This window comes from Mycteria americana, chromosome 24, assembly GCF_035582795.1.
Source record: "Mycteria americana isolate JAX WOST 10 ecotype Jacksonville Zoo and Gardens chromosome 24, USCA_MyAme_1.0, whole genome shotgun sequence".
In the NCBI taxonomy this organism is placed as follows: Eukaryota; Metazoa; Chordata; class Aves; order Ciconiiformes; family Ciconiidae; genus Mycteria; species Mycteria americana.
Genome location: NC_134388.1, coordinates 3,110,803 through 3,137,053, shown reverse-complemented (window position 1 = coordinate 3,137,053; position 26,251 = coordinate 3,110,803). Strand labels below are relative to the sequence as shown.

Below are 26,251 nucleotides of genomic sequence, written 5' to 3'. Positions count from 1 at the left end.
GCAAGTGAAGCAGGAGGACCGCTGCTCTAGAACTTCACCCACGGGCTTTGGTGCATGAAGCTGTTGTCCAAGCTGTATCCCAGCAGAAGGCTGTTTGGAGTGTCATCAGCTGTAATTATTAAGCTAATACTTGTCTTCTGATGGAGTCTGTACTCTGCTTTATGGTACTACCACCTGGTGCCGCAAGAGCCAGAGCGGTGTCGGAAATCCTAAATGTGGAAAACCAGCTTGAATGAGGGGTTCTAGCAATTTTTAGAGCTACTACACAGGAAAAAAAGTGTCCCAACTTGATCTCGGTCTCTTAACCCTTTCTCCCCTCCAGCCTCCTCCCCATAAGCTTCAAGATAACATGCTCTCAAGAATGCCTTCTGCATGCTTCAAAGTGAGTTTTCATTTCACCTCTGCTTTCTCAATCAAGAAAATCTCGCTTAAGAGGTTCCTGCCCTTTCCACCACCCCCTTCTCTCGCCTTTTACCTGCAGTTACACTGAAAGCAGGCCTTAGGCGATGAAACTGAATTAAACTCGGTTGTAGTTCACCCGTTTTTTTTATATTACAGTTCATGAATGAAGTTTCTTTTTGCACAGCTGTGCTGATGAAAGGTACACTGAAGCGGGGAAGTGTAGGAACCCCAAACCAGCCTCGCTATCGCAGAAAACGCGGCGATGAGCTGTGTTTGCGCGGGCGCGTTCGCTGCAGCTCTGGCTGCCGGGAGAGAGGGGGGACGCTGCTGTGCTGGAGGAGCAGCAGATACTTCACTTGGTGTTTTGTACTTTGGAGAAAACACCCCAACCCTACTGCGTTTTGCTTCGCAATACACACGTTAGTTAAAACCTTGCCGGCGTTTCCTTGCAGGGAGCCTTGCCCGCAGGCCGGGGCCGCGCAGCCGCCTTACGGGCCGTCGGAGCAGCCCTGGAGCGGGCTCGGCGGTGCCGGCCCGGCGCTGCCTGGCGGGGGTCAACCTCCCGCCGCCCTCGCCCCGGCCGGGCCCTCCGCTCCCCGGGGCCGGCCCAGGCCCAGGCCCGGGCCCGCTCCCGCCTCGGCCACGTGGCCCCGGGCGGCGCGCGGGAGTGACGTCACTGCGCGGCGCCGCGCGAAGGTCACACGCTGGGCTCGGAAGATGGCGGCGGCGGCGGGGGCCGGGGGCTGCCGGGTGAGCGCGGGGCGGCGGCCGGGGGAGCCGCTGCCCTCGGCTGAGGGCCGGGCCGGGCCGGCTCCACGGGCCGCAGAGGCGCCGTGGGACTGTGGTGGGGTGGCGGGAGACAACGGCGGGCCGCGCCCGCCGCACTGTGAGGCGCGGCCCGGAGCTGGGGATGCCGTGAGGGGGAGCGCCGGGGCTGAGCGCCTTGGCGGTGCCGGCCGGCACGGAGAGCGCTCGGTGCTCTGGGCCGGGATGGCGGGTGCCGCCCGGAGAGGTGGCCCAGTGCCGGCTCCCTCCTCTCCCCTCCGTTCTCACCCCCTGCCCGGCCGCGCCGGGGCCGCTGAGGTACCGGGGCTGCCGAGGTACCGGGGCCGCTGAGGTGAGGGCACCGCGGAGGGACCTGCCCGCCTTGGCCCGGCTCAGGCCGTGTCCTGGGCGCTGTCAGGCCCGTAGTGAGGGCGCCTGGCGGCAGGCGGAACCAGGCGCTGGCTCCTCTGCCCGCTTCGGTGTCCCTGCTTGCACTGCCGTCAAGCTCAGCCAGGGACAGCCCAGGCCAGTTTAGCCCAGATCGGTCCTGGAGCTTCCAGAGAGTCTTCACAGAGCTGTCTGTGATGCTGAGCTGCTCCGCTGATGGCGTCTTGCAAGGTTTACATTTAAACATGAGTTTTTCGCCTGTGTTGAGCAGGTGAACGGATGCCCGAACTGAATGCAAAGATTCTGGCTTTAAAAGCCACTTTGTAGTGTGACAGGCTCTGACGGTGGTTGCTCTTCTTTTGTGCCCAAAGTTAAACATGGGATTAAGCATTTCTGCTCAGTAGCATGGAAGAAATGTGCCTTTCAGTCAAGAACTGCAATCAGTTAAATCCAGCAGGCAGTCTGCCCCAAGTTTTAATGCTGTTCTTACAGTTAATACAGATTTTTAAGGTATGCGTATAATATCTAGCTTATTCTTGCTTGCTACAAAGCCTGGCCTCAGTGATGACTTTGGCAGCAGGGTTCAGAGATAGGCTATGGAGAGCATTTCCTTCCTTGATATAAACTTGACACTTTAAAGTTCAGCAATCCAACTTACAACTACAGAGGTATAAATAAGAGGGAGGAGTATTATAGTACAAGGTATAACTACAGAGGCAATAAATGAGAGGGAGCTGAATTTAAAAGATGTGACCAGCGAGTTAATGTAACACGTGTCTTTGGGCCAGCAGGACATGTGGGGCAATTACACCGTTACTTCTTCTCGGAAGTCAAGTCTGGGTTTAGCTTGTGGTGTTTGGCAGTGCCGTCACTGAAGCCACGGGACCGGACAGTGCGGCTCTTTCCAAGGCCTTTTCAACATCTAGGAGCCTGATAAAGAGGTGGACATGTTATTGTTAGCTTGGACACAGAATCCAGTATTCTCAGCTTACAAATCATTTTCCAAAGTCTTTTGAATGGCAAAGCGCATTTGATTTGTCCATGTTTTGTTTTGTGGGGTTTTTTTATTTTTTAGGGCGAGCAGTTTGAGAGATGGTCTTGCAGAGGAAGAGTTTGGGTTGCGTGATATGGTAACACAGGCCCATCAAGAACAGGAGGTTAGTTTGAGGTAAAAGGTGCAGCTTTTGCCTGGCTGGAGACCAAGGATAGGCCAAATAGATTCTCCCAGAACGTGGGGAAGAGGAGCTAGGTCAGTGCTGAAGGACCATTTTAAGGGAGTAAAGGCAAGAATGTACGAGCTCTGCATAGTCTGCTTTCAGTATAGGATGATGGACTGAAGGAGTAGCCGTGTGGTGCAAGAATTTTGATCTCAGCAAGGTGCAGCAGAATTTCTCAGTGATCATTCTGTGATCTAGTGTATCTTTTCTGTTCTGTGACCTGAGGCAAAAGGGGTTTGTCTCTGACTTCAGGCAGCACAAGTATATACAGAGGGGTCCTGGGTTTCCTCCACAGTTGGGAGAAAGTTATGTTTGGAGCCAGTTTCCCTAGAAAAAATGATATGCTTCTCATCACTAACAGATGTTTCAACTCAAGGATGGATTTACTTGTGCATCGCCGGTTTGATAAAATCAGGGTTCTGTGAAGCACGTATGTTTTCTCAAGTGCTTGTGAAAAGCGTATTGCCCCGTTTTGGACTGCAACTTTGGTTTTATCAAAATAAACTTGTAAGTGGATAGGCTGCTCAAACACGTCACAGAGTTTTTATAAGGATGACTCTTAGCAAACCAGCCTCTAATGTTTCTTGGCAACACGTAGGATGTGTTCCCAAAAGACCAGTGAATTGGCAGTATTCTTTCCTTTTTTCCTTGGCTCTTTAAGACTGCTGCCGTCTTGTATTGTGCACTAACCTGATCTTCTGTTTCTGTTGCAGAAATGTCTCATCAGTGGCATATGGCTTATATCCAGAAGATACCCGGTTCCTGCAGTCCACAGGGGTACAGTGTATAGAATGAGCAGGCCTGTTTTAGAGATCCATCAGGTTGGTTAACAGCTGAATTTTTTTTATTTCAGGCTGAAAGTGGTTTCCCATTAGAGTATTGATCTACTAGGTGTGGATATGTTTCTGAGAAGCACCAGTTCTAGGTTGAAAGTTTCCACTTTTTAAGATATATCTGATAAACTCAAGGAATTTTGTAGCAACTGCGTCCAGGTGACAGAGTTCAGGAGTAGTCCTCTGGTAACTTCATTTACCAAATTGTCGTGGTTTAGCCCGAAAACCAGCACAATTGTTTAAGCCTGAACTAACCTCTGGAGTTAATCTTCCTCTGGAGAAGTGGCTTTTTTAATGGCTATGTAGATGTACTTCACAGGGCATTAGAAATGTGTTGGACATCTGGCTGTTTTGAGGGTAAGCTGCTGCTTTTTCAAGGTAGCTGTATGTTTTCTGCAACATTTAATACTTAGAAGTGACCCGGTGCTTGGCTTAAGTAAATTTACCTGCTGGCTTTGTTTTAAATTAATGTCTCTTTGGATTCTACAACATGCAGTGATTTTCTTTAGTCTAGATGCTACTCTTCTGGAGGAAGAAAGGGTTTTATATCAGGTTTTGTGGAGAACATCAAACAGGAATTAGCAAAAAACAAGGAGATGAAGGAAAGTATTAAAAAGTTCCGTGATGAAGCTAAAAAGCTAGAAGAATCTGATGCACTTCGAGAAGCAAGGAGGAAATATGTAAGTCTTCCTCATTAATTCCTTTGATGTTTTCATTGCCCAGCCACTGAGCTATTACTGTTCTGAATGTAAATTTGAATCTTTCTGCAAATGAACTGTTTAGTTCAGCGTGCCTATTTTTATGAGAAGTTCTGCTTGGCTGGAAATACTGACTGGTAAATGGATGCCTTAGAGTGTTTTGTTTTTGTTTTAGTGGAAAATCTTGCCCGCAGACCCTTCACTGGATTTCCCAAATAATGAACAGATGAAATAATGAGGCATTAAATTTAACATTGGCAATATTTAAATACTGCCAATGTTAAATTTTTGCATTCTTTTGCATTCCTTGAAGAACTATAAACAGCATTACTTGCAAAAATGAACTGCTGACGCTGGTTGCTCACGTAGTGTGCTCCCTAAGATGTAGCTCTTTTTGCCCTCAATTACAGTGTTAATGGGGTGTGCTATGTGCTAAACTGTTTTTGAGTATTTTCTGTCCTCATAGTTACATGCAGCATTTTTTTTTTTCCATAGAAAACCATTGAATCTGAAACAGTGAAGACCTCAGAAGTGATTAAAAAGAAACTTGAAGAAATAACTGGTACAGTTAAAGAGGTAAAATGCAGCTATGGAAGAACCTTTCCCTAAGGCGGTTCTGCTCGAAAGTTATGTGTTTTGCGTGCGTTTGAATTATCACCCTTTCTTTTTTCTTGATGAAGGGTGGTTGCTATTCCAAAGGTGATTGCTATTCTGAAGCTTTAAGGCCAGAGTCGTTAACAAAATTGCAGCAATAGCATATGTAGGTTTCTTACTCGGTTAGCGTATGGTCAGAGGACAGGCACTGTCTGGTGATTCCTCTCAGATTTGGAGACTTGAGGCGGTCCTTATGGTTCTGCATTGTCTAGCAGTAAAAAAAGCCTCAAGGTGGTTCTTCCACTGGAGGGCAGTTAGAGCAATGCTGGAAGATCACCCTGGAAAGTCGTTTAGGAGATGTGGTGCTCTTCACACTGATGCTTTTTGCTACTAATGTGATAGGGCTTCGGGCTTCTTACTGCATGTTGAAAAAGACTTGCAACATCAGAGCCTCCAGGTGTTGTAAGTAGAAGTGCTGGTGGTGTAGTTGAAGTGCTCTCCTCTAAGTGAGCGTGCTGTAAGTGATCCCATGGCTCTGTGTGTCTTGGGAATAACAAAATGCCTGGAGGAGTCGGCATCGTTCATACCTAACAGGTATGAGCGTCTTCCATTCTAGGCTCAGACTTTAAAGATCACTGTATCTATGTAGATCTGCTTTTAAGCAATTGAATTGAAGTTATTTCTTAGACTGGGACTAAGCACTTCAGCTTGTCATTTCTTGTCTGAGTTCATCCAGGCAGCAGATGTATTTGAGTGTTTAGTATGCTTTGACTTTTATCTCTGGAGTAAATTTCTGAGGAGTCTTCCTGATAGTATTTTAAATATGGAAGAAATCAGGTGCATGTGGCACCTGTAGAAGCTGATCTGCAGTGTTATATGGTATCTGTGAATTCAGCTGGTACAAAACTGGGCTATTTGGGCAGTCCTCAGTGGGGTGCAAGACCTTTTATTCCTTATTCCCTCTTTTCTGCCCCCTTCTCAGCATGGGCACCATTGTGAAGACAGTGAGTCCACATCCGTTCAGCATCTCCTCCTGTCGCTTCCAGAAGAGACAGGGAATGACTCACAGGACAGGGCCTGCTGCTCCGGTAACCCTGCGCGCTTCCTGCGTGCTCAGACTGCACCAACTGCTCTGAGTCTCCAGGGCTGCCACGAGGAGAAGGAGGAAAGAGCAGATGCGGGAGAGGACACTGCTGGTCCTACTCACTCCTCTGTGGCCAAAGTGCCTGCTAGTCAGCTGGCTGTAAGACCTGCTGTTAGGTTTATCGTTAGCCTTCCTTCTGCTGTAGACCTGTCAGTACCCAGGAGGTGGCACTGAGCTAGAAGAGTTGGAGAAGGGCTGTTGTTGCAGTGTCTGCCACCCTGACAGTTACTCCCAGGCGCCTGAGTTGTGTTTTTCCCTCCTACTGATTAGAACAATTAAATTGCAACCAGCAGTGACTAAAAACTTATGGCCCTTTCTCTTAAAGGGGGTACAAGATTTCCTGCAGTAAGTGACAGCTGAGAGGTACTTTAGGAGGCTGTTCCTTATATGTCAGCCGAGGTGTATGGAGTTCATGCTAGTAGCTAGGCTGCTCCGGAGCAGAGTGAACTTACGTGCTTTCAGCAGTGGTTTAAGACCAAAGCTGGTGTGGTTGTTCCCAACGCTTGCAGTCAGGTGCAGGATCCCCGCTGGGAAACAGCCAGCCAAACGCTGGTCTTAAACTCTGTGCAATGTGAAGTTTGAGTGGAGCCGGTCCCTCTCTCTGCTGTGCTCCTTCACTCTCGTTCTGTCTAAATGAGCTTTGGTGTAGCAGCTTAACGGCATATGCAGTTACGAGCTGGATGTAATGCTCTTTGCTGATGTGGACATAACCATTGTCTTTTCAGTACTGTTGAGGGTGCTGTAAGCATCTTTATTAGCCAAATCCCACTGAAAACCAGGGAAAAGCATTTGGTACTGTTATCCTGTCATTTCTCTTCCTCTGAGGCTGTAGCTTGTGACCCATCCAGGATTGGTTGCCTGCTGCCAGTGAGATTTCTGAGATCCTCGAGGATCTGGTCTGTGCCTGTGCAGAATGAAAGGGTGACCAGCTACTGGCAGAGTCCTTTTTACCTCTTGCATATGAGACCCTGGCTCTGTAAACACAGCCAGAGTGATGAATATGAAGATGTTGGATTGAGAAGAGTGTTTCCTAATTTTGCAGGAAGAGTTGCATAGCAGAGAGCTATCTCAACCACTTTTATACCTCCTCTTAAGGAGCAAGAAGTACCTGATTGTTTCAAAGGAAAGGGCTAGGGTATTTTAACTCTGGCATCATTGGTCCTGCTCTTTGATGTCAAGAAAAATACATTTTTTTTTAAATCTATGGGTAGCAGCTGTTACAAATGCGTATGATGCCCTGAGTAGCCAAAATCATTGTTCTGCACAGAGGTGTTGGCTAATGCTGCAGTGCCAAGCCATGGTGTCCTGGTAAGTCTCCCCTGTGACATGTAACTGCGTGTTCATTCACCTTAGGTTTGGTTAGTCTTGTCGTGTGTGCATTAGGAGGTCTTTAGCATTCACAAAGAAGAGTTACTCAAAAGAAGTTTTCACCTGTTTCACCTGAAATGACCTTTTCTTTCCTGTTTTGTTTTGCTGCAGAGTTTGGATGAAGTAAGTAAGAGTGATATTGGCCGAAAGATAAAGGAAGGTGTGGAAGAAGCAGCAAAAACAGCAAAGCAGTCTGCGGAGTCAGTGACAAAAGGAGGGGAGAAACTAGGCAAGACAGCAGCCTTCAAAGCTATTTCTCAGGTACATAAGTCCTGTGCCTCTGTAGGACCCAGTGCTGTGGACAGAGCTCATTAACATGGAAGTTATGTGCGAGTTTGTGCTGAGTATAAAATTAAATGCAAAACTCTTATAGCAAGACCTTGTGAGCCATTGGAATAAGCTGATAAATTCAGGAGATGTATTTTACAGGTCTAGCATTCACTCCACAACCCTAGAAAAGGCTAAGTCTTGAGTAGCTGAGCTGCTAAAATGTGTTACTGGAAAAATTGGTTGCTGTGCTTGTGGAGTAGGGTAGGAAATGTCTTCTGTAGACAGGTACTGGTGGTACTCTTGGGAAACTACTGACTGGCAAACCGGCGTGCTTAAAACTCTCCTTTTCTAGAAAATATATAGGTGCTGATAGGTTTTGATGTCACCCAGTCAGCTGGCAATTAGCCTAAAAAGAAGCGTTCCCCTTGACTGGTTTCTCATGCCTCCTCTGAAGCATTGGCTTTAGCCCTTGTACAAGGAGGTACCAGGCCAGACGCGGTACCAGTCGCATCAGTCGTGTCAGTTCCCCTCTTTCTGTGTTTCTAATAAGACATCATCTCCTAAAGGTCACTTCTAGCCATAGCTGCAGATCACATTATACACTATTATTTTTTTTCTTTTTCTGTAATGAAACCTTACTCCAGAAATCTTACTCCAGAAGCCTCCTAATCTAAGAACTCTTTGTTCCTTCAATGAAGCAGGCTGCTAGGCCAGACCTTACAAGCAGGCAATGATTTTATAGGACCTTAAGGTAAATTTTTTGAGGCTTAAAGATTTGTTTTCCCTGTAAATGGATAAACCTTTTGATTCATTGTCAGATTTAACTGATTCACAGACCTTTTATAGGCTGCGAGCAGTTCTTGTAGCTTTGCTATACTTTTTAGTATGTATGTAGAATTTAGAATATTCAGTCTAATGCTTCAGAAAACCAAATACCTTATCTTAGAAATTGTAGTAGTAGTCTCATTTTGAGATCCCCATTGCTTCAGTATTTAGGAGATATTTTATTTGTATAATCTAGAGCTAGATGATATCCACGGGGGCTTGTGTCTTGTTCTGTTCTCTGCCAGGTCCCTCAGATGGTCTTTTATAGTCAGTAGGAACAGGCTGAGCTTTGGAGCTTTCTATTTGCTTATCCTTGATGTTTAAAGTCACTTAAATTCCAGTTTCTGCTTCGTATCAGATCTCTGGCATCTCTTCCGTCTAGGCCATAACTTTCTTAAGGAAGGAGTCACACTGACTTTCAGTAGGGGAGGACGGCTTATGCTGGCAGAGCTGCGTTGGACACTTGGTGTGTTCTCCAGAAAATTCCTGCATAAAATAAAGTCGAAAAATAACAGCCCCCATAAAGCCCCGTGGTGCTTTGGGCTACATAACTTACACGTCCTCAGTAAAAATGCAGATTGGGAAAAAGCTGTATGTAGAGTGTATATAAAATCCCTTTTTGCCTGCATGTATCTAGTTGTAATAGGAGAGTGTACTTATTGTGCAACTGATCTTTTGTAGGTACAATCATTAGAGAAAGTACTGCTCAAAAGTTAAGTGATAAAAGTAGAGCAGCCAAGATGAGGGAGAAACCCTAAAAATGCCTTTTAGTCCCAACCCCTATTGAAGTGTATGAAAATTCCCAACAATGGTTGCGGTAGGATGCAGCTTCCTCTCGGCAAATCTGAACTAAGGATGTAGCTGTTCGCTGATGAGATGTATACCAGCCCAGATTTGTCAAGTCCTTTTTCTTGATGTAGCCTCACCCAAGAGGGAGAATTTCTCCTGTCTCTCCTTTAGTATAAGCTGAACTACTGACATTTTTTTTTTTACATTTCTTCTCTGGCAAAACCAGAAGCTATTTTCTCAGCTAGAAGGTGTGTCGAATTCTGTAAAAGGTGAGGCTCCTTTTTTGTTTTGGGGAAAGCAATACTTCTGTTTGTTTAAGCATGGGCCCAGAACCTGGCTTTTATTGATCTTTCAGGTGGCTTTGCAGTTAGTTGTTGGTGTCCTGAAGTCTTTCTTTTCCCCTACTTTTGGATACTAGGAATCATTCTTCCTTCTACCTGGGGCTTGTCGTTCTATCAGCAGCTGCTGGCTGCTCTTAGGGGCTGATATGCTTGCCTTCCTCTGGCTTGACTTATTCCGATTTAAACTCTGTAGAGGTTACCCCTTATCAGCCGTCAGGTTTGACTGTGTCCATAGCTTCTAGTATATTGGTTTTTTTCTTCAGGTTGATTCAATACAACCATCCATTTGCCATCCTAGACTGTTAACTTCTTAAGCAGAGGGCCTTGGTACTGGTGTGTTTGTCAATAGACATCAGCAAAGAAGCATTTGCTGAGTAAGAGAGGAGAATAACCTGCGGTGTCTTATATTTTTTTTTTCTTCTTTTTTTTTTTTTTTTCTTCAGCAGAAGCAATTTTCATTTTCTGGGAAAGGGTGGGGGGAATGGTAAATCAACCTAATAGGGATATTTTCCTTTCAGGGAGTAGAAACCGTTAAGAAGGAAATAGATGAAAGTGTTTTAGGGCAGACTGGTCCTTACAAACGTCCGGAGCGACTACGAAAAAGAACAGAATTCTCAGGCGAGAGGATTAAAGAGGAGCGAATATTTGAAGCTAATGAGTACGTATTGGATGTAATTTAGGGTGAATATTTCTGTGTATAATTCGATAAAAACTTTAAAACTTAACTACAGGTCAGGGATGGTTAAAATCCAAGTGCTGAGGTGAGGCTGTGGGGTGAGGCGTGACCTAACAGAGCAGGTAGGTCTGAGAGCAAATTTCCAGCATAAGTTGATGGTATTGAATCTTCTGATAGTGAAACTGGGCACTTAAAATTATAAAGTGGGTACATAATGTTCTGACCTGAAATTTTGACTTGCGCACGTGTTGTGTTTTCTCAGTTCTAACATCTTGCTATTGAATTACATTTGGTAGGGCTAAGCCTGGGCTCTTTTGGTTTCTCTACTGCCTTGCTCCACTAAGTTGTGTATCTCTTATGTGGTGTGTCAGCCTCAGTGATACTGCATGCTGCAGTGATATTCGTCAGGATGTCCTCCTTTTTATTCTCACTCACTTGTTCGCAAGTACCCATCTATGTCTTCTGCACTTTCTAGGGAGGCCATGGGTGTGGTGCTGCATAAGGACTCAAAATGGTATCAACAGTGGAAAGATTTCAAGGACAACAATGTGGTCTTCAATAGTAAGTGTTCCAAAGACAAAGGAGTAGCACATTATTTTCCCTGTTCTGATTCTTGCTGTGTTGGATCTGATGCCATCTGTGCAACTAGTCTCAACATAATGCAAATCATAGCCATTTTTTTGTTGTTGTAGCTGTTGCTGTGAGGTGGTGTGAATGGGAGGTAGGCGTAGTTGACAACACTGCAGCTTTTCCAAGCTGCTCCATCTGTGTTTGGACCCTTCCCCCAGTCAGGCATTGTTTTTGATCAGTCTCTGCTCCCTGTAGGTACCAAAACCTGCTTTCACCATTGCTTAAAGAGAACTGAACTCTGTTCTTTTTTTCTATTTTTTTTTTCTAGTCAGATCTACTCTGGCACTAGGAAGAGGCCAGGGCATGCACACATGCATGTCACCAGGGAGAGGGCAGGCAGGTCTCTTCTTCCTGACCTTGAGCTTATAACAAGGAAATATCTTGTCTTTAGTGAGCTGGTTTCTGTTGTCATCTGCTTAGAACTCTGGAATGTGTGGGACACTGCCTCCTTTCTGTTTTTATTGCAAAACCTAAAAATACTGAATATCTGTACTGCAGTGGGCAATAACTTTTGATAGTTGTCTAGACACTTAATGTTTCTGAAAGGCGTAAAGAAGCCTGAGACCAGAATCTTTCAACAAATCAAAATAATCGCTGCCAGTGTACTGCAGGGTAAATGACTTGTTAAGGAACAAAAAGATTGTGTAAAAGTGCAACATATAATTAAATTAACTTTGAATTGTGTTTCTTCCCAACTTCTTTTAAAGTGGAGCTCCTTGGGAGGTATCCAAGAATGGGTTTTTACATCCCATTTGTTAGTCTTTCCAAGGAGAGATGCTCATAGCATCCTCCACTCCTGTGCCATCTGCACGAGCTCTGTGCGTTCTCTAGATTTTATGCATCCAAGACCGTGGTTCTGCAATTCAGGCAACATTGCAGATGTGGCTGCACCAGGCTTTACAGTGGGTGCTCTCCCTTTATGTAGCACCTGTACCAAGAACACTGTGTGTGTTTTGGAAGGAATCACCAAGATTCAGGGCAGGATTCCAGTTGTTAAGTGACGTGGTGGGAAGAAGCTTCCCTGCAGGGCCCATTATCCCGCAACTACCTTCTGCAGTTCTGGTCTGTCTGATGATGTTCAGAGACAAATAATGGGTTGCTTGAGCCCTTAGTTTGTTGCAACAATGCCTGCTTGCTTAAATGGCTTTTTGGTTTTTGGTTTTTGGTTTTTTTCTGCTTCACCCCCTGCCCTTCTTTCTGCCTTTGAGGTTTTGCTTTGCAGGAGTTCTCCTTCCCCTTCTGTAGTTTTGTGACGTGCTTGGCTTGCTTTCTTATCAAGGTTGAGAAATACACAGAGCTGCTTAAAAACTGCATCCTTACCGATGTCTTGCTATTTTATTTAAAATTGGCAAGGTTTAAGGTCTATTCTTGATTTCTCCCCCGCCCGGTTAAACTTTCTGGTGTTGGTTTCACATTGCTACATCCTGCTGCCCCTTGTAGCAGACTGAATCAAAGGCTGCAGGCAGACTGGTGCTGGTGTAAGCAAGTCTCGTGTATTTTCTACCTGAAAATCTGCATAGAAGCTCCAGAGTTTCAGGCAGCTGAAGTCAGAGAAACCATCATTCTCCTAGTGACAGTTATTGATAGTTAAGAACATTGCAGGAAGATGAGAAGGAAAGTGACTGTTGAAATTGAAACTTGTTAATCAACAAAGAGATTTAGAAGAGAACTAGCAGATTTAATCTGCAACCCAGTGCATGTTGTTTCCTAATTTGGGAATGTAGTGGAAAGACACTGCTGCTCATGTCTCCTCTCCTTTCAGGGTTCTTTGAAATGAAAATGAAGTACGATGAAAGTGATAATGCATTCATTCGAGCTTCCAGAGCTGTCACAGACAAAGTCACTGACTTAATAGGTAATGTTTCATCATTGCTGCGAAAGTGCATCTCTAGCCTTTTAGCTCCGTTCCTAGTGACTGTTAGTGCTGTTGTCCTCCATGTGTTACTAATCTTTGGGACGGACTCTGGAGCTTTATAATATTTTGCATGGATCATTATCCAGTATCATGCAGTGTAGCAACCTGCTACTGGATCAGAAGTGCAGTGTGATGACAAGTGCTTGTACGGGATAAATCTCAAGCATAACCTAAAGTCTGCAGTTGTTCCCAGGTGACTCTTCCTTCCCTTTGGTATATAACCAAAGGTCTTTCTCTTGTTTTCTGGCGACAGTTGTTGTGCCACCAGTCTCACTGAATTGTTTTATTAGGTGGCTTGTTCTCGAAGACAGAAATGTCCGAGGTTTTGACAGAGATACTCAAAGTGGATCCATCCTTTGACAAAGATCGGTTTTTAAAGCAATGCGAGTATGATATAATCCCCAATGTCTTGGAGGTAAGGTGGGGGTAGAGTATGATGCATTTGTTTTATTTTTTTCCTTTATTATAACATGGAAGATTTTTCTTTTAGTTTTCTGATGCTAAAATTAAAAGGTGGGACAGTATTTGCTTCTCAAACATCCGGCTTTGCACAGAACATGAGATAACCTTGGGAAAAGGAAGGTGGATCCCACATAACAATTTAGTTTAAAAGCATATTTCATAATTGAGTAGACTAGCGCATTTTTTTTCTGGCCTGGAAGACAACTAACCGTCTTCTCCCATGAGAAATGATACGAGCATCAGAGGGATCAAACTGAAGTAGGTGAATGAACAGTACTGGGCAAATGACGATACCAAATACTGATAAGGGAAAGAATGTACTATGTACTACTGATTCTAAGTGATCTGTAACTGCTTGGGAAGAAGACCAGGTCATGACAAATGAGTCAGTGAAAATATTTCTGGTGCTAGTCAAGGAAGTATGTGGAACTTAATATTTTTAAAGATTAAAGTATAAAACCACTCAGGATGGCACTGATGAAGGATATGACCTCAAGTATAAATGGATATAGTTCCTCTCACTGTAATAGTGTATCAGAAAAGACAGAGTGAAAGTAGGGCATTTGAAGAAATACAGCAGAAATTGTTTTGAGAGATTTGTATGAGACTGGAAAACCTGAGGCTTGAAGAGGTAAACAAATGCTAAGAGAGAGCGAAGTGTTATTTTCTCATCCTATAAAACAGTGCAGTGAGTGACCGTATCTCAAACTGATACATGCTAATACGCATGTAGAAATATTTATGATACTCCTAGTCATGAGGTGGCATTATAGGATGAATAAAAAATAATTTGATGCTTACAGATACAAACATTCAAACTGATGCATAGTTAGGTTTTGTCACTGCTGTCTTTGTAGTGACTGACTTGTGTATCAGATCTGTGACTGGAACTATAATGTCGACAGTGAAATAAGACAGACCTGTCACGGCGAATCTGCTTTTCCTAGCGGTGCCGTGTCACTAAAGCAAGCTGCAAAAAATGGGCTCTTGACTCTTGGAGAATAAATTTTTCAAAGGAGAGGTTTTTTCAAACTGTAGGCAGCCAGCTTACAGATGCCATCAAGTATGAAGATTTATAGGCATTATATTGAAAAACACCCTGCCACATACAACTAGCTTTATTTTGAAATCTGCTAAATTCCCGGCATCTGTCTTGTTATGAATTCCAGGTGTTTATTACACGGTGTTTTAAAGATAAACCTTTTCGTGAGTTGCAGCGTGATTCTTCTGTTTATCCTGCGCCCTGAATTTTTCACAGTCTTGAAAACTGTAGATCTGCTTCTGGTTTGTACCCCGCCTCTGTTAGATCCCCCCTCCCAGGATTTCTGGGTGGTGTGCATTCTGCTGACTTTTTGGACAGGAAGGTTTAAGATAGCTTTTATCTTAATTATCGAAAGGTTTATGTACATCTGACTCAGTACGTGTGTGTTTATAGAAGTTCTTACTGCTGTTCCTCTTTGAAGCTCCTATCCTTCTTCAGGGTTTCACAAGATGTAGGATTTAAAGTAGTTTGCTGCTCAAAGTGCTGATAATTTCAACTCTCTGATATAGGAGGTGTTTTAAAATGTTCATATTTTATTTGATTTTCTCTTTTAGGCTATGATGTCTGGAGAGCTTGATATCCTCAAAGATTGGTGCTATGAAGCGGTAAGTAGAGCTACTAAAAAAGTCTGAAAAGGTTATGATTCTCTCTTGTAAGTAGGTGTATCGTGCTTTCTTTGCTTGCAAGCCATCCAACTGTTGTATCTATGACGTTGCTTACCTGCTTTGCTCAGCTGCTTCCCCATCTGACATGTTCATACTATAAAACACTAACGCAGTCCAGTGTACATGCTGGACTTCTGGAATAGTCTGGATATGAGAGGAGAGCTGTTTAGAGACAGAGAGCTAAGCTCAAACTAGTCTAACTAACTCCAGTTCTGCACTGCCCTTCTTGATTTGGATGGGCTTTAGTAGAGCCTGTATCCCAGATAAGGGGTGAGAAGGTGCAGAGACATTTGAGATGACCCAAAAAGGTGATGCTTTCTGCTTAAAGAGTCAAGTTGTCCCTGGAGCTACTATACAGACACAACTCCACTGCAGTATCTCAGCAAATAATCCTGGCAGGCTGAAGTTTTTCTGACATCGCAGCATAGATAATCTGTGGCCTGGGTAATCTCACTGCAGAAAACTGAATTTTGTTTTGTTGTACAAAACCTGGTTTTGTTTTTGTACTGGGATAGATTTGCAGTGTTGGATTTACTTCTTGAAACAGCGAATATGAATTGGTTGCAATTCAGTGATTGTATTATTGTCCACTTAACTTCATGAAAGCAGATCCTTTCCTGACAACATAGATGAACACTCATTCTGGTCTTCACTCTGCTCCAAAATAATTGTGTTGTAGGCAATGCAGAGCCGTAGTTGTTCTGTTTCTAAAGAATTTCATTATTTAAAGTGAGTGTTCCTTACTGATCCTTACTGTAGGCTCCTTACTGATCACCACCACCAGAGGGCTAGAAATGCACACGCTGGAAGAGGCAATTTTTTGTATTTAATTTTTTGTGATTAACATCTTTGTAACAATATTGCAGTATGTAAGAGTAAGATATTTAAAGCAGTCTGAAAGTAAACAAAGTTCTTTATTGGTTCAAGCAACCTTTGAAATGACACCGTAGAATTCCTCTCGCATCTCTAGAGGGAAGTAGCAGATTCACTGCAGTTTATAAGACAAAAAGCAAGCCCTCTAAGCTAGTTGTAGTTATAAATTAAGCTCATAAGTAAAGGATCATCTGTTAAAAATAAGCCAAGGGGGGAAATGGGAGTCCTATTAATGAGAATCCAGGAGATAAAGGCTCTTGAACAGAATTGTACCACAAGTGTTAAGTTTGTGATGCCGGTCACTAAAGTGTTGGAATACAAACCGGTAAGGCAAAAACTTATTTAAGTGGCAGATACACCAACCGAGCTGCAGGTTGCTGCCAGCCCGCTGACTTAGATATAGTTTGTGGCTCATAGAGCTGTGTCTGCCTGCTGTCCTCAGAATCCCTGATCTGTAACTCCAACTTCACACTAGTGACTTTGCCAGTATACTTCTGTAGGATATTTGCATTTAAATGCTTGTGACGAAGGTTAGAAGCTCCGCGGTGGGGAGGTAGGTAGGGACTGCCTCCTGTTTGTTTATACCTGCCAAGAATACGGTGATAATGCTGGAAGCAAGTAGAAATTCACTATCCCCAACAACAGTTCTCGATGCATAAATAATGAAGCATATGTGCATGTGCCTAAAAGGAGCCAGGAAATGCTGGTCTGCCTCCAGGGTCTGGCTGGGTATTAGGAAAATAGCTTGGTTCCCAGACTGTTTCTCCTTGTCTGCTGTCAAATCAGAATCGCAAGTGCCTTGGCTATCAGGTGCACTCGGTGTACATGCTCTGTTGTGAATGATGGATCTCCTGTTCTGTCCAGGGGCGATGGGATTTTTAGTGAGAATTTGGTTATGTGAAGCCCAGAGCATTTGATGTAGCTGTTTGATACCTTGCAAGAAATATGTGTTCAGCATATTTGCAAAAAAAAAGACTTTTATTCTTATCTTTTTTGATGTTTCTCTCTAAGCAGAAAATCGCTTTTTCTTTGTGACAGAACAAATTCAAACGTGTAACATAAGTTTGTTGCTTCATTTAGACTTACAGTCAGCTTGCTCATCCAATCCAGCAAGCCAAAGCCATGGGTCTCCAGTTCCACTCCAGGATTCTTGACATTGACAACATTGATGTGAGTGTCCTTTCCTATATATTCGCCTTGGGGGACGAATTAGAAACTCAAGACCTGAGGAGGGGTTTTCGTCTTTGCTCTGACTGCTGATTTTTTTGCCTCGTGCTACTCTGGTATTTGCCATTTCTGCTAACAGAGGAACAGATCGCTGCTGGAAGGGAGAGCTCATGGGACAGATTTGCTACTGTGTGATCAAGCCTAAGTTACAGCATTGTGGTTTGTCTCCTCTCTGTCGGGGCACCTTGGTCTTAATTGCCAGCATATAGATTGAGAAAGGCTAATAATAAAGGCAAATAGCACTGACCCAGTGCTTTCATGAAGGGCTTTGTTGGTGCTTACTCTGGGTGATAATGCGCAGTACTTCTGTGACTCAAGGTTGTGCTGTGCAGGAATGGCCGTTGGAGAGACTTAACCACTGCTCTGGATGGCTCTTGATGAGTGGGGAGGTAATTAGGCTGTGAGTGGAGCCGTTGCCTCCTTAGGAGCCATGTTGGTAGCTGGGGACTGTGGCCAAATGTCTGCACAGTTGTAATGCTCTCCGCCTTCCCCTTTATTGAGGAGCCAGTGGTGTTATTGTTCTAATTAGCAGTAAGTCTACAGTAGTACTTTCATTTAATTAAGTCTTTAGTGTCATCTGTCACTGGCCCCCAAGCTCTCTTTCAGATCTTTCTTTCCTTCAGTGGCAAAGGTATCTCAAAGAAATTACCGCCTTTAGTCAGACCTTTCATATCCCATAACCAGCTCTGCCTCAAAGGAAATGTGCAAGGGGCGGAGGGGAAGAGGGCAGCTGTACACCAGTGCTTTAAAACACGCCTGGAAATAGTCTGAAGTCAGATCAGCTGTTTGCCTCTGTCATCAAAGGTGCTAACTCAAAGGCAGCGATATTCACTACATGCTTCTGTTGGAACCAAGTATTATGGTATACTTGTCCAATATACTGCAGCTATGCAGTATTATCCTCAATAAAATTATACGCTGGATCCATTCAGACAATTACCGTAAAGCCAACTGCAGGGTCATTCCTGGAGGAACAGAGAACACAGAGCTACTTAATAGGGGTCTAAACCCAGAGGTGATCTGATCCAAGGTAAGGAAGCAGAGGATTGGAAGCTTTCAGGTAGAGATGGAAATGGAGCATGGCAATAAAAGGGTGCTGTTCAGAAAGTGGGATGTTCCAGATGTTGGGTGTATTGGCTGGCCAGATGTTTCTTACTTGCGGTCACACCCCTGCAAGACAAGAAGTCGGGAAGAATTTAGCAACCATCATGGAAAACCGAGAGAACAAAATCTGATGCTGTTGGTGGTTTGCTGAAGGGAGGACTACTGACAGTGACTTTTCTCTGTCTGTAACCCTGTGCAGGAGCCTCTTTTTGTGCCCGCATCATTAAAAAACTGGAGTGGGTGCAGGAGAGCTCCAGAAACATCTGAGCAAACACCCTCCAGCAAGAGACTTAGTTTGACCTGTGCAGCCCTACAAAAGAACAGCGGGAACTGACTTGATTAATGACCACATATCTTCACAGGGAGCAAGAATATTATCTACAGGGCATCTCCTAACACAAAAGGCTGATGTCTGGTCCTCCTCCTAGGACTGTTTTGCCTTTTGGTCTTGATAGGCTTCTCATTTTCTCTCATCCATCTAGGTTCAGAGGAAGCCATTCCTACCTCTTTGGTAACTCTGGATATTAACTGCAAGCGTGTGCCAAATGAGCAGAAAAATTTCTGTGGCATCTGCAATTCTCTCGATTATCTTCAGCAATAAATAATGTGATCTAACAAAATTAAAGCTATGGAAGTAATAAACATGATTGCTTTTTTCTAAGCGTCTTATTTAAATCAAAGGTTTTTCTGTGTTGTTAGTGTCTAGGAGACCCGATTTCATTGTATGCTAAATAACCTTTTTCCTCTGTAGGTGCTAATTAATATAGAGCTGTGCATGGATTCTGAGTGGTGGCTGGGAAGACATTTCATTATTAACGTGTTTTAGATGCCTGTATTTTTGCCTGAAATTTCTCAAGAAAATTACATCTTAGCTGGAAAATGATTGATATGGAACATAAATGAGTGCAGTTCTTCTTATGCTGTCTGTATTGTGAGAAAGGGGGATAAAGGGTGTTGTGTGTTTAAATTTTTAAATGTGTTTCCCTAGAGGAGATTTATGGGAGTATGTTGAGTGATCTCATCCAGAAAAACAGTTCAGTGAGTTTGGAAAAAAAAACCATTTAGAAGATTTAAGGGAATTCACGTGCTGCAAAGTTGGCAGTATTAAAATTAAAATCAAGTCTTTCAAACATAAGCATCTGAACTCATGTTCCAGGTACTTGCTTAAGCACTCTCTACTTCACTAGACAACTGCTGCCTTTAAATTTAATGGAATTTTGGATCCTTGATATTTCTTAGGACTATTTATTTGCTGCCTAAACATAGTTGTAAGTATGTGACTTGTGAAACGGGGTTTCTGAACTTAGTGTGGGAGGAGTGATATAAATACTATCTTGATTATAGAGTTTTTTTGGGATCATAGTACTAAAAAATAAAGCAATACCATTATGGAAGTCTTGGTGCCTATAAGGGATACAGCCTAGGCAGCGATACGGTCCTCCTCCTCCTCGAAACCCACATGCAAATTTATGTTGTCAAATTATCAATGCCAAGTGGTGTCATATAAAATGTCTTTCATGGAAATTGGTCTGACAAAGAGCTGGGAGATCTGGGTTTTGATACTTGGGTGTAAGGCGTTATGCATTGCTGAATGAGTCAGGCCAGTTCCAGAAATGCAGCGTGGACTGGGATGGTGTGAGTTACTGCAGAGCTAGGGAACTGATTCCCGCGGGTTAAGCAAAGGAGCATTGCAGTAGTGCTGAGTTTTCCTCAGGGGAGAGTAAAAAAAAAATTTTTTATATATATATATATATATATATATATATGCGCGCCTTTGTGAATTATGGCACGGTCTTGTAACTCTCTCTTGTGATACATTCTTTATTATGTGATAAAATAGAATGTTTTTGAAACAGTATCTCTCATGTACAAAAGAGTATAATCATGGTACCTTAAGTTTGAGGTGGTATGATTACCTTTTTGGGCAACATAGCCAGTAACTCCAGAGTTACTGAAGAGCAAGATACTCTGTAGCATACTGCATTCCCACAAAAGAGGCAGAAAGAGGGTTGTATTTTTTAAGAGCACAGCTTTGGGAAACAAAACTTAATTCTCCATTCCTCTTTGCATTTCAGTTAATAAGTTCTTTAAATATTTAATGGAGTGACCTTAGAATAGAGAAAAAAATCCTGTCAAACAAAAGGTTCTCACCTTGAAGTCTTTCTGTTACTTAGTTCTTTTTATCTAGTTCAGTACAACTTCATGTCAAAGATTCATTTAAAAGCAAGAGAAAAACCTTCAGTTGATGTACTTTCTTGAGAAAATGTCATTTTTTTTAAGAGCAGAGTTTCTTTTATTTTTGGTTTCTAATTTGGAAATAGCGGAACAGAGTTTGTTCATGTTTCCCAGATTTTTAGACTTGGAAGAACTATGAAAACTTTCAGAACAATTTTGGGAAAGCTTTTAAGTACAGGGAAAGTGTTTGGGAAAATGCTTTGCAATAAGGTCTACAGCATCTGTATTAACAAAGCAGGTATAACCTGATTAAAATAACTAGATTCAGCTCAGGGAGAAGATGGGATTGTTAGCCGTCTCAAGCCATAGCAGTTGTGTTAAATTCTGATGCTTTTACATTAATCTACAGAAATCAACTGTTTCTAATGGGATTTTCTTTCATTGCAGCTGGCTATGGGGAAGATGATGGAGCAGGGACCAGTATTAATCATCACTTTTCAGGCTCAGGTCGTGATGGTAATTAAGAACCAGAAAGGGGAAGTGGTGGAAGGTGATCCGGTAAGTGATGTTCATTGGCTGTATACGATTTCCCTGGGTCCCCTGCTAGCTGTCTCAGTTGTTATGGATTTGTCTGGGTGCACCTAGAGCAGTGGGTGTCCACACGTGCTACATTCACTGCTACGCATAATATTGCGTCTTGTGGGTAAGGTCTTGGTTCAGCTCAGTATTCCTGTCCGACTCCGAGTGGTACGACCCATTAATCAAGAATTATCGTATATGAGGAGAGTCTGCAGACATCTAGAATGGACAGAGAAAGGGATATTTTAAATTCACAGTGAGGATTGGAGCTGGAGCTACGGCCACCAGCAGTTGCTGCTGTGCCTGGCCAGCACGCTCCTTGCCTGCAGTTACCTCCTGCGAGTTCTGCTCCTTTGGCACCCTCTGGGACAGAACTGAACTGTCCTGCTCTCGATTTAAAGCTCCATCACACAGCTTCCACCTGATCCTGTTCTTTTTTTTCTTCCTTTTGGTTTCATAAAGGGCACTGTAAGAGCAGAGCACAAAGATGTTTGGTAAACAGGGTGGGAGCTGGAGTTATTTAAGTCATTTGCAGGAGATTGGGAAAATCACTGTAAACAACTGGGAGTAGAAGTTCGTGGTTTTGGCTGCTGCCTTCCTACACTAGTACAAAATATCTTACAGTGCCGCAAGCCTTTGCTTCCACGAAACTCTCCTGTATCCAGTTGTGTTAAATGCTCTATATGGTACAGGCTTCTAATGGGAACCTCTGACACAGGGTGATTTGTGCAGCTCTGGCATCTCTGTGGATTCTGCTTCACTGTGGGTTAGCTTTTAACACTGCGAGTCCAGCCTGCGTGTTCTGTTGTGAGTGATGCTAGGCTGAGCCTGTCAGACGTAACCACAGAATATGCTTGTTACCAGAGTTAATGACACAGCAGGCTCGAGGAGCCCGTGCATTTTCTGGAATAACTTCGTTCTCAAGTGGCTCGCTATCCAGACAGCTCTGGCTTGCATTGTGTCTGTGCAATGTTTAAGTAGCTTAATGATGTATAATGGGGGACATTGTGAGATGCCTAGAGCTGGCAGTTTCTCGCAGACGTCCATTAAAATTAATACATGCATTTAATAAACATTGGCTTTTTGCAACCATTCTCTTTAGTCCAGGCTGTAAGTTTACAAAAAAAGGGACTAATTTTAATGATGGGGCCCATCTGCACTGATTTACAACCTGTCACATCGACTGCAGGGGAGGAACAGCTGATATAGTGATTTCTTGCATTAAATTACTGCATTCCTAGAAGATAGATATTGATGTGATAATTATTGAACAGGATATCAAAGTCTGTTTGCTGTCTGATTTCTCTGGAGCAGTAATAAATCAAGGAGATGCATTAAAATTCTCCATTGGAAACAAAACTTCAGCTTTAATCAAATGTCAGATGCAGGCTGGCTGGTAACTATGATTTGGTGTTAACTGCTGAGCTGCTCCTGCGGAGTATTGAACAAATGCCGGTCTAGGGAAAAGGAGCCTCAAATTGTAAATTCTCTAAATAGAAATCATAAGCTTGTAATTGCTGCGGTATTTTACCTAGTTGCAATTGTTCAAGTTCCCACTGCTGTGCTGCAAGCTTACCCCCAGTGAGACGTGGGGAGACCAGGCAGCCTGTGACAGGGTTGGACACGGTGTTGTGGTAGTTAACCTAGGGGATCCCCATGGAGCACCACAAAATCAACCTGGGAAAATGAGGCCTTAGACAACCCATCGAGCAATGCTGCGAAGTCAAGGGAATCTTTTTAAAATTAGGTCCTGAAGGACTGTGAGACAGGATGCTGTTTGTCACAGCAGACTGTGGGATTAAAGGACAAATTTTCACCTTGCATGCATGGCCATGGTAGAAATCTGCCTTTGGGAGTCCACACCTGTTTGCTGTCCCACTTTCTGTGAATATATGCAGCAGCATGCACTGTACGTTGAGGATTAAGATGTACCCTATTCATAAAAGCACCAGATCAGAAAACCAGAAATCTCTCTGCTTTGGAAACACGTAATTTTTATGTTTCATCACGTCTCATTGCCAGGAAGAAAGCTGTGCTACTTGTCCGGTACTGCATGCTGCGAGATCACCAGCAACTCTAAGCTTATCTGCTATGCATCCCTTCAGAAATCCTATGTTCAAGAACACAAACTTTTCCAGATGTAGCAGAGCTTTGATGCTGAAGTGTATGATTAAATTGCCTTTCATAACGCAATCTTACAAAATGGGCTTTGAAAATCACGAAGCACAAAAATCATGCAAATTAAGGTTCCACTGGCAATGTTAAATCAGTTATGTTACCCGCTTCATCTTGAGCTTATACTTAATGTTTTATACTCAGGGAAGATCTGTTAGCAGTGCTGTGGCTAGGACGTACATGTACAGCCTGCCTCAAGCAGGCAAAAGTTTTGTTGTTTTTCTTCTCTTGTCCACTCTGCTCTTCCTTCTGACATATCCCAAACATCTGTATGACTCGAGTTTTCAATTACTTTTAACAATTCTGAGCAGAGCTGAAGCAAGTTAATCTTCTGAAACACTGAGCAAGAAAAAAATGCCTTTTGTGATATGTGATATTTGTAAAGCATTAGTTTTCTAATGACTGGTCTGGTACAGAAGGTCTCCCCCCTCACATTTGCGTACCTAAATTATAACCTATAAAGATTCACACATTTGATCAAAAATGTAGTGGTTAAATACACATCTGGGAGCTGAGCCAATGCTCAGTCTGATCCCTCAGTGATACTTCCTCATCTGGGGGAAATACTCTCCATGCTTAATGGTTAAATGGTAAAATCAAAATAACCTTGATTTGCAGAACGGATCTGTGATGCTGTGCCGGATCTGCGCTCCTGGCAGCCCAGTCGCTGATGGGCAGTGTCACCTCCCTCCTGGGAGAGGCAGAGGCTTTGTCACAGCTAGCTGCAGTGCCTCTTCAGGGAGTTGTTTTCATAACACCATGAGTGATGGCCTCAGGGTGTGCTGAGATACGGCTTTCATCCTTATTCACTTACTATGAACAAAACTGCTGGCATTCTCATTACATGCATCAAGGACGGAAAAGCTTATAGTTCTGTTTCAGTCTGTAACCCCGTATGGTGAAAGCACTGTCTGCACGGCAAAGATTCGATTGCAGAATTCGTGTGTGTCTGTGGCTAACGCTATGGCTGGACTTGGTGTGATCTGATTTTCATTGATAAATGTTGGTTTTCTTACTCTCTGTCTCTCCTCAGGCCTGGTGATGATAATTTCTGGTTAATTTGAGCTGCTCAAATTGAAGCGTGAGAGCTAGTGATAGAGCTGTGGGGAGGGGATGCAGCTCACAGGCTGATGTGGGAGAGGCAGAGTTACAGCCGCAGGAGAGAGCCTAAACTTGATTGAAGGTTACAGAGAGCAGGACAGCCTGGTGGCCAAACCAATGTGAAACCAGAAATTTATATTTAAAAAGAAGGTCAAATATTATCAAACTTGGCAGTGGTGCCAGTTAATGTATGTCAGCCAGAGATATTTGGAAACCCTAATTCTGTTTTTGGAAATCAAAAGTTTATCTGTTCCTGACTCTGATAAGTTTCTAACCACAATCTAGTAGATGTTGCTGGAGCTATCCTTATGCAGGACCTTCGGGCTTAGAACCAGAGAGCAAAATCACAAGAACAGTCTCTGGAGGAAGTGTGGAGCATGTCCCCATCAGCTCTGAGCTAGGAGGTCTGTGACCATCACGCACGCTCTAATGACAGGATTTTCCTTCCAGGACAAGGTTCTGCGGATGCTGTACGTGTGGGCACTCTGCAGAGACCAGGATGAACTCAACCCCTACGCTGCATGGAGGTTATTGGACATTTCCTCATCGAGCACTGAGCAGGTTCTCTGAGAAGAATTGCATCCGAGGGCTTCTTGTACCTCTCTTGAAGCAACGCCATCTCTGAACTTGCACCAGTCTGCTGTATGATGGACTGTGGGGGAAAGAGGCTAGACTGGTTCCTTTTCAGAAGAACAGGCTATTTGGTGTGCCCTCATTATACCGATCCCTATGATGAACTGGATGAGTCTGACATATCTGCCTTACGCTTTGCTGTGTAGTATTGCACTGTAAGGATGTATGGTAGATTTCAACGTGAATGGTCTAAGACACTAGCAGCTGCTGTTGGCTCCTTTTTTAATTGTGCCTGAAGGAGGCTGGTTTGGGTCTTGTACGTTTCCCAGTGCTTCCAGTGATGGACAGAGGTGGGTATCGAAGAGTGAGATGTGACAGGTCTAGTTCCCATCTGCTGTCATCCTCTGGTGGCCTCAAAGCATCCCTGAAAAGATCTTAGAGGTGCTTTTAAGGCATGTTGGTCTTGGCTAACATACATCTCTTGTACAAAGTTGCACCAATAAGCCTTCTGTTGCTGCAGGGTCTTGCTCTTTACCAAACCAAATACAATCAGGACTTTGCACATGACTCTTTGTTGGCGTGGAGTGGAGTCAGGATGGAGGTGTTGGCATCATCAGGCAGGTTCTCGAGGCCGGTTGCAGGGGTGGAGTTTGCTGCCAGTGATAATATTTATATATCCACAGCTTTGCAGGGGGAACATGATTGTTTCTGGTGTTCTGTTCATTGTGTCAGCTGGTACCACTAAAGAGCGCACAACTGCATTTCTCTGTTGGGTTAATCTGATGGTGTGGAGGAGACAGGCTGTAACTGGCTATGAGGAAGCAGGCAGAGTGCTACAACAGTGGTCAGGAGTAGGGATGGCCAGACTAGCATCAAATGAGTAAATAAAATGCAATAACAGGTAGAACATCACCTCTTGTAGCTCAGGTATTTATTATGTGAGATGAGAAAAGAGGGTGCAGTTCACACACCTACTGCGTAAAGTGCATTACGAGCATGGCTTTCTTCACCAGTTGGACTTGTGCTGCAGGGGGATGGCACACCTGGCCTGGCGGTCCCAGGTAGCAGCTGGAAGACGTCAGAAGGTGCTGGCACACTTACATGGACTCTAGGTTTTGGGCTTCTGCTGGAGGCTCAGTTTGGGAGCTGTGATGTGGGTCGATTCATCAGCTGCCTCCTCTTAATGGAAAGTGAGGTTGGGGGGAAAAAAATTGATCATGGAATAGGAAATCGAAGGACTGATCTGCTGCTGTGTTCTGCCTGTGCACAAAACAGGGTGATGCAGGACAGCACTTCCTTGACATTATGATTAAAGAGAATAATTGCCAGTTCTTCCTTCTCTTCTGAGTGTCCACATCAGTTCCTTTGAATGTAAATGGGATTATCTCACAGCCTTTGGGCGAGACATTTAACTTTAGCAG

General features: G+C 43.8%; 1 protein-coding gene across 3 annotated transcripts in view; it reads left to right on the top strand.

The window, feature by feature from the left end:
* The window catches only part of TIMM44 (translocase of inner mitochondrial membrane 44), a 57,442-nt gene extending 32,045 nt beyond the window's left edge, over window positions 1–25,397 (top strand). The window contains exons 2-14 of one of the 3 annotated variants that reach the window (XM_075524589.1): window positions 1,130–1,152; window positions 3,485–3,592; window positions 4,114–4,284; window positions 4,798–4,878; window positions 7,520–7,669; window positions 10,152–10,291; window positions 10,785–10,870; window positions 12,702–12,794; window positions 13,145–13,269; window positions 14,913–14,963; window positions 16,977–17,066; window positions 20,850–20,960; window positions 24,708–25,397. In XM_075524589.1, the coding sequence (XP_075380704.1) occupies window positions 1,130–1,152; window positions 3,485–3,592; window positions 4,114–4,284; window positions 4,798–4,878; window positions 7,520–7,669; window positions 10,152–10,291; window positions 10,785–10,870; window positions 12,702–12,794; window positions 13,145–13,269; window positions 14,913–14,963; window positions 16,977–17,066; window positions 20,850–20,960; window positions 24,708–24,827 (1,349 nt within the window). In that variant the 3' untranslated portion in view covers window positions 24,828–25,397. Of the gene's footprint in view, window positions 1–1,129; window positions 1,153–1,825; window positions 2,065–2,666; window positions 2,712–3,484; window positions 3,593–4,113; window positions 4,285–4,797; window positions 4,879–7,519; window positions 7,670–10,151; window positions 10,292–10,784; window positions 10,871–12,701; window positions 12,795–13,144; window positions 13,270–14,912; window positions 14,964–16,976; window positions 17,067–20,849; window positions 20,961–24,707 lie in introns of those variants that run through there. The other 2 variants (XM_075524587.1, XM_075524588.1) reach the window with 2 other exon arrangements.
* The last annotated feature ends 854 nt before the right edge of the window (window positions 25,398–26,251 follow it).